General features: G+C 34.5%; 1 protein-coding gene across 3 annotated transcripts in view; it reads right to left on the bottom strand.

Moving 5' to 3' along the window:
* The window catches only part of PIK3C3 (phosphatidylinositol 3-kinase catalytic subunit type 3), a 158,471-nt gene that overhangs the window by 89,832 nt on the left and 60,086 nt on the right, over positions 1–8,553 (bottom strand). For all 3 annotated transcript variants that reach the window (XM_082667222.1, XM_082667224.1, XM_082667223.1), the window contains 2 exons: positions 7,507–7,611; positions 6,608–6,700 (listed from right to left, as the gene is read on the bottom strand). In XM_082667222.1, the coding sequence (XP_082523348.1) occupies positions 6,608–6,700; positions 7,507–7,611 (198 nt within the window). The remainder of the gene's footprint in view (positions 1–6,607; positions 6,701–7,506; positions 7,612–8,553) is intronic.

Raw genomic sequence — 8,553 nt, 5'->3', positions numbered from 1 at the left:
GGAGAGTGGTCATGGGAGATACACGTTCCATAGACAGAACACAGTCTGTCTCAAAAGGCAAGAGTGGCCCAGAAATGTGGGGGTGGTTAGTTTTTATGGGCTGGGTAATTTCATAGGCTACCAGAAGGGAGGATTATTCCAACTATTTTAGGGAAGGGGCAGAGATTTCCAGGAATTGGGCCACCGCCCACTTTCTGGCCTTTTATGGCTGGCCTCAGAACTGTCATGGCGCCTGTGGGTGTGTCATTTAGCTAATGTATTACAATGAGTATATAATGAGGCTCAAGGTCTCCCGGAAGTCAAATCTTCTGCCATCTTGGGCCTATTAGGTTCTAACCAGTTTTTGTGGTATCCTGTTCTTAATGGTTGTATCATTCTTTTAATGGTTGTGCCCTGCCCACTTCCCTCCTGTCTCAAATCCATTCCCAATTCCGGTCAATTATTTCCTGACAATATTTCCTGTTGTTCCCCTCAGATTGACTCTCACTATACCAAACACCTAGAGTTTGGCACAGCCTTCTAGCTAAGAGCTTCAACACCAGTTTCTTTTCTAATCATTTCACAGACTGTCAGACACTCAAGCTGGAAGTGATTTTATTAGCACAAACTTCCACTGTCAGCAGAAATTTACCTTATAATATCTCTGACCAAAAGAGACCTAATATTTACCTAAGTAATTCCAGTGACTAATTTCCAAAGTACTCATTGTATTTAGACAGTGAAATCATTTTTGTTGTTTTTAAACCTTGGCTTCTTTCTCAAAACATTCCTTGATACCTCTCACCACAATCCAAACCTGTGACTCTCATTAAGCTCTCATTGCCCCTCTATGCTTCAACCAAGCTAACCTATTTTATAATGACTGTCTAACTTCCGTCTACAAGGAGTTCCTTCCTTCCTTATACTCTTCGCCAAAACTTTAGTGTCATCTTATTTAAGGCCAGCTTGTCAAAATCTCAACTTTTCCAGGCAGTTTTCAGCAACTTTCAGCTCTTCTTTTAGTAGCTGCCTCAGTTTTACTATCTTCATTTAAATGATGCTCTTCTAACTACCAAACGCTTTTCTGGGCATTCTTATGCCTACAACTGGAGTCTGCATCCCCCAAGGATAGCTATCCATTTCTTCTGCACCTCCTGCACACCATTTAGTGCAGTGCTTGCTCTCCATATAAAAACATGGACTGCCCTCCTAACTTACTCTATGCATTTATTTTTCACTTCCAAAATGTATTTCTAGACTGAATGTGGAAACAAAGCAATACTTCTTAAACAACTACAGTGAAAGCTTTGCCATTTCACAGTACATCAGTAGTCTTAATAGAAATGTGCAGGTATGTACTTATTATAAGCAAATCTTGCAGCAGGCCGATGTACTCAGTTCAGCAACCAAAACAATCTAACTCCCAGATTCTCAGATTTATAGATTTATTAGTAAGGTTTACAGAATACAATGCTGCCAGGGAACTTAAGACACTGTACAAAGATTTCACAACTTGATAATGCTAAATGTTACAAATGTAAACAAGGAGATAATAGAATGAAGGAGGAAACAAGAAGAGTAATGAGAAAGAAAGGAAGTGTAACAATTTGAAGACAGCGATAATAATGATGATACTTAATCTCAGGTCCTTTAAAGATGATTTATTGATCTATGTAAAACAAAGGTACAGGATTCAAATGCAATTTTATCCCTAGAGCTTCCACAGATAGTATAGGCTTTAGACTAAGCCAAGGTGTTTGGGTTTAAATCTTAACTTCCAGCTCCATCAATTATTACTGTGTCACATGGAGCACATTATTTAACTTTTAAGTGATCTATCTCATAAGGTCGTGGTAAAAATTAAATAAGTTAATGAATATAAATGCTTAAAACAGGATATATATATATATATATATATATAAAATAAATAGTTGATAAATGTTAATTATTTCAACTCTGATATTATTGTTCTATTTTTGTTGTTGAGTCCAGCATCAAATGTTAACATTATTGTATGTATTACCATGTTTTATATTAATAGCAATAAATATTTTGTTAACCTCCTTTCTGATCTTAGAATCACTTCATTGTTATCTCCTACTTTTAGAATCATGATCACATTTCAGAGCTGAAAACACTGTATTTGTCATATATATTTCTAATATTAACTTCTACCAACTAAATTTTGGAAATTACTACCATGTTGTTAAAGGAAAACCTGTTCTACTCAAGACACTTCTGACATCAAATGTGTGGGTTGTCCACATGAACCAATTCCCTAATTCTCTGCAGACACTAAGTGTTCTACAATTTAACTGAATTCTGACACTCAGTGCAGATTGCAGAGGTTAAGGGGTTAGTCTCATAAGACTGCTTCCCATTTCAGATGCCAAGAGCAAACACTGGATTCTCAGGTACCCATACTTCAGCCCAGCTTGGTTACATATTGGGGATTCCCATGACCCTTCCTCAGGCTCAATAATTTGCTATAATGGCACAAAGAATTCAGAGAAATATATTATAAAAGATATAAATGATATATCTTTTATTATAAAAGATATAATTTATTATAAAAGATATAAATGAATAACCAGGTGAAGAGGTACATTAGGCGAGGTCCGGAAGGGTCCTAAGCACAGGAGCTTCTGTCCCCATAGTTAGGAATGTGCCACCTTCCTAGCATACTGATGCATTCACCAACCCAAAAGCTCTATAGGTTTTCATAGAGATTCCATAACGTAGACACAATTGATTAAATCATTAGCCATTCTTGAGTTATTAATTCTATCCCCAGCCCCTTTACGATCTCTCCTCCTCCCTCCACAGAGGTCAAGGGTGGGGCTGAAAATTCCAACCCTCTAATCAGAGGTTTGGTTCTTTTGGCAATGAGCCCCACTCTCCAAGAGTCACCTCATTACCATAAATACAAGTATAGTTGAAAGGGGCTTATTATGAAAAACAAAAGACACTCCTCTCATCCTTACTACTCACGAAATTCCTAGGGTTTTAGAAACTCTGTGCCAGGAACCAGAGATGAAGACCAAATATATCATTTCTTATTATATCACCGTATCACAGCTATTCTAATATTTTAAATTCAAAACATTCAAAAACGAAATATCTCCTTACTCTGCCCCTTCCACTTGCCATATTTCCTTATTTCAGTCACTCAGGCCTAATTCTTGGGAATTACCTCCAAGTCATTTTACACATTATCCTCCCCTTCCTTTGCTCTCCAATACAGCTCTCAAAATCCATACATAAGCCTCCTAATTATGTCTCTTTTTTCATTCTCAGCTCTGCTCCAATCCACCTGGTTCATCTTCCTTAAAACATCACTTACTTAGACACATTCTGTTTGCTTTAGGGGTTTCCTATTGCCAGTGATATCCAACTCCGAACCACAGAATTCAAGGCTCATTACAATCTGATTCCACCTTTTCTATTTAAAGAATGTTTCATACAAATTTTTCTGTCTCCTGAACCTAGCACTCTGCCTTATTCATGCTTTTCTTTCCCATGAAAAATGATCATCAAATAAGAATGACCATCAAAGTTTGTTCAAACTTCAAGACAAATCTTGGCTCTGTAAAACCTCCCTCATATCTTAGCACACTGATCTTGTTCTCCTTCACATCTCTACTATAGTAATTACCTAACTGTTTACTAATAAGACAGTGACCCTTTATCAGTTACTATCCTCTACTTCTCCATTTTGGTTTTCCCCAAAACAGTTTAATTTTAACAGTTTCCCCAAAACAGTTTTAATTTATATGAAATTTACAGGGACATAATACCTCGAAGCTCAGAGCCTTAAATAACTCTAGGCCAAGAGTTGATACCAAATGCTTGCTGAATTGAATTCATTTCTGCTATTGTCTGCCATCAACTTCTTGCCAGGAGGCACAAATATTATTGTCCTGATGTCACTGTCTCAGAAGCAGCCTCATAAGAGCATTCAGTGTGCATCACTATTACCTTCACCATTATGACTCTTCCTACTATTTTTGTTCCCTAAGCATAATGGAAAGGCATTAATATAACGGTTATTTTTTATTAACATTTTAATAAGAAAGGCCATTTACCATGTTAAAAGCTGATTTTTTTTTTAAAGTTGAATTTAAAAAGTTACAATAGTCACATTTTGAGTTCTGCAAAAATGAGTCACTTCCTATATGCTATGGACCACAAAATTAAAAATACTTCATAAATTCAACTGATTTTGTTGGACAAACTTATTACTGTGAACTTTTCAGGTACAACATCAAGTCTAGACTAGAGGGCTTTTTATCCGAAATACTTAAGACAGGTCATTTAGAAAAAAATAGGTGGAAAGACCAAATTTATTATTATTTAAATTATTTATTTAAAAAAATAAATAAGAAGTACAACTTTGTAAGAACCAATTTCCACCAACTTGTTTCCTGAGCACTGCTTTCTCTCTACGAAATCTTTTCAGCCTTAGGGCTCAACTGTCAAATAACCTAAATCACAGTTCCTGAGAAACTGGCACTGAACGAATTTCTTTTATAAATAAATTAAAGGACAATGGTACAGGAGTATTTATTTTCTACAAAACCCATTTTAAATTATTACAAAGATACAAATGTAGCTATTTTAATAATTCCTTTGGTTACTTTAAGACCAATATATATTTGGCTTTCTGAAAAGTGCTTCCTAAACAAAAAACAGTGTTTACTCTACTCTAGTGATCTTAAGAATCCTGTAATATGTCCTGAGAAGTGAAGTTTCATCACCTACCTTTCAAAAAGTTGAAATCAATTAGTTAAATGAAACTTGTCACACACTTTATATCACTTGAGCATTTTTCTTTTACACATATCTAGAAGTAATTGAATTTCAGTGGGAAGTGACGACTTGTTAAAACATAGTTTTCCTTGGAAGCCTTTCTATCTAAGGGAGTTCTGCTTTGTAAATCTATTCTATGCTTCTTGAACCTATACATTCTAACAAGTTTAATTCAATATCTTACTGCGTATTTTTAGACAGCACTGTGCTGCATTCAAGATGCAATTTCTGTGACCAAGGTTATTCATTTAACAGAGTATCACGATACTAACTCAATCTTTTTATAAAACACAAAAATCATAAACCTGTGCTTCTGCTGATGAATCTTTCCTTCTTTGCAGGGATAAAGAGAATAACACTCAAAAGCTATAGCAAATTTAAAATTCCTCTCTCATTCTTGTTATAGATATAAAAGAGAATGGATATGATTCATCTACAAAGAATTTCCCAAGGCATCAATAAAACATAAAGAAGAAAAGCTGAAGAGTTAAAGTGAGCTGTAACTGGATTTTTATCTTTACTTTAGAGACTAAAGGAAATACAATTGTTTCAGAAAAACAAGTTAACGAAGTAGCTAAAGACAATCTCATAAGATTGTAAACATTCATTCATTCTCAAATAATTATATATCTGACAGATATTAATTTTCCTGATGCTTCTCTGTTTTGCCCACAATGCATTTCAGAATTCCTGTTATGGCATGCATGATGCTGTATTTTCTGTATAATCCTCTTTTCTATGACTACCTTCTCTACTAACTCATAAATGTGAGCCTATCAAGCAGCAGCATTTATAAGCTTTGATTCTGCACAGGTTCCTTAATCTCTCTAAGACTCAGGTTTCCTCATCTGTAGAATAGTAACAATAATATCTATATTGTGGGGTTGTTGTGGGATATCAAATATCTCTGACACACAGTGGTTGTTTAATAAATGCTGGTTATTATTATTATACCTTAACAGTCTTTGAACCTATGTTCTAAGAATTTACTGACTATTTTATGAACTAGAAGAGACTTAACGTTCACTATAATTTAATGGACTCATATTAAATATGAGGAAACTAAAGCAGTCAAAAAGCTTCTTTGTGACAATAAATAGTAATAAATAGTAAGCCTCAAAACTAAGTCTCTACACTCAAGTCTAGTGCTTCATCCCAATTCTCTCTCTCCAGAAACTTTATCTACTCCATAGTTTCATTATGGAAAGCAAACGTCTAGTTCTGACCTAGCCTCTATCCTCTTGCCAAGCTGGATGCCATTCCACCAACTCAATTTACCATTTCAAATTACATTTCTCATACTCTCTCTCTAGCCACATCTCCTCCAGAATTCTATAGTTCTTTAAATAACATAAATCTTTTGCCGGCCACCCAGGCTCAAAGAGGTGAGAAGAATGAAGATAAAGTGAGTCAACATTTACTCTGCACCTACTATGCATTAAGTACCCAACCAGGTTATTCATCTGTATTATCTCACCTGTGAAGGAGAGTTGTCATAATTAGAAAAACGAGGAAACAAACCTTCCAAAGCAACTTGCCTCACCTTACCCAGTAAGAATAAGTTGTAGTGCTGGAAACTGAGCCCAAGTCTCTCTGACTTAACCCATTCAGACATTGTCTATACATCAACAAATAGGTACCTGTGTCTTTGTGTTTTAACTTTTTAAAAAATGGAGTAACAATATATATTACTCTATAAACCTTTCTTTTTTCAAGTTTGACAATAAGTCTGTATTTCTATGGCAGTTTTACTTCATTTTGCTCATTAGCAACAAAGTTTATAGATAATTTTATATATGAAAATATTCAAGAAACTCACTTTTTCTTGATTAGTAAGATAATATCTAAACTTCCATACAAGATCTTGTTCTTCATATGTAAGTTGCTTGGTTGGTGGATAACTCACAATAATCTACAACAAAGAAAAAAAAAACTACTTTTGTCAAATAAAAAAAATCTTCCTATATATTTCCATTTCATTCAAAATTTTTCATTCATTTAAATATATCTATAATTGAACTATTATAGAAGCAAGGAGAATATACATGCAGCCAAGTAAGACTTAAATTTGCTGTATTTATCAGTTCAAAAAGTATATTAGAGTATAAGAGGAGAAAAAGATAAGATAAAAAAAAGTCAAGTTCCATATTAGAAAAAAAGTATGTAATTGCAGAGCTAATTTACTTCAACCAAAGACACAACAAATCCAAATAACAAAAGCTCGCCCCCACCAAACTACTGCATGCAAGATAGGCTCAAGGATTGTACAACACAGGGAACAGAGACAATAATTTGTAATAACTGCAAATGGAAAGTAATCCTTAAAAATTGTATAAAACATTTTTTAAAAAATAAAAATGAGGGAAAAAGTCCCCTCCCCCCAACACACACACAAGGAAAAGAAAAAAAAAAAAAACACCCAAATGATAAACATTTCTCTTGTTAAGTCAGCGGAAGCTCAGGCAATGTATCTTAGGGCCAGTTTCTAAGAACACTATATCAAGAAAGCATATACTATTTGCAGTTCTGTCTCTAGGGCTAATATATTTCCTGAAAGCCCCCAAATGATATAAAACTACAGAAATGTGAAGTTGTTGAAATTACATAGAGTTCATTAACCTGTGTCTGAATCACTTTTAAGTGATGTGCTATCGCATCAGTTGCAACCAAAATACCCACTTAATTATTTTTAAATTAATATTTTATAAATTCTCTTACATTCAGTTGATCTCTTGTGGCAGCATTAGGTTTGAGATCGTGGTCAGAAGGTCCACTTCTTAAACTCCGGGCAAGTTTGTGGTGTTTGCTCTCAACTAAATTTTCCTATAAATTATTTAAGAATATTAAGCAACAATGTAAATTTCACCAGTAAGCAGTTTCAACAGCCACTTAGAAATAGAAAAGTAAATAGTTACTTATTTAAGACCAGTTTATAATATTTAACATTTTATTCGTGTTACAACTTTAGTCTCCTATGTATCTTGTGGTGATAGGGAAAGTAAGCATAACTTATGCTTCACCAGGCGCACTTGAGCATGCCATTCCAGTTTCTTGTTTTAACTCTCCATTGTATTCAGGGTTTTATACCCTCTACCCACTCAAATGTTACCTTCATTCTAAAATCTCCCCTGGCAGCTCAGATTAAAGCACTCCCGCTTCCTATGAGCTACTAGTGACTTCGTGATATAATTGTATTATCATCTTAGAGTTTAACTGCCAGTAGTAACTGAGGGCAGGGACAATGAATGACCAAAATGCTTAACTATTTTACCTATGGCCAAAATCATTAGTTTTGAACATACTGTCTTTGCTTAAGAGACTTTATTTTATTCACTTTTTCATGTGTGAATTGTCTGTTCATGTTTTTTTCCTAATTTTGCTTTTTGGTCCTTTATTCTTCAGTTTTTAAGAGTTCTTTACACATTAGATAAATCAGTTCTTTGTCTGTGATGTATGTCACAAATAGTTTCTCCCAGTTTGTCAATTGTCTTTTGACTTAACAGTGCTTTTGCCATGCAAATTTTTTAACATAGTCAAATTTATCAATCATTTCTTTTGTTGCTTCTGGATTTTGACTCAACGTTAGAAAGTCTTTCCCTACACTGATAGTAAAGTACTAGTAAGGTTTCATTTTATAATATTTAAATCCCTGATTCATTTGGAGTTTTTCCTTATGTATGGTGTGATGTGTGGATTTGATTCAATTTCATCTTTTTCCAAATGGCTCATTCCCCAACACTATGCTCCAGTGATGAAATGCCACCT

This window comes from Grampus griseus (genome assembly GCF_964374135.1).
Source record: "Grampus griseus genome assembly, chromosome: 12".
Classification (NCBI taxonomy): Eukaryota; Metazoa; Chordata; class Mammalia; order Artiodactyla; family Delphinidae; genus Grampus; species Grampus griseus.
The sequence above is the reverse complement of the archived record's forward strand: the minus strand, read 5'-3'. Positions and strand labels throughout refer to the sequence as shown.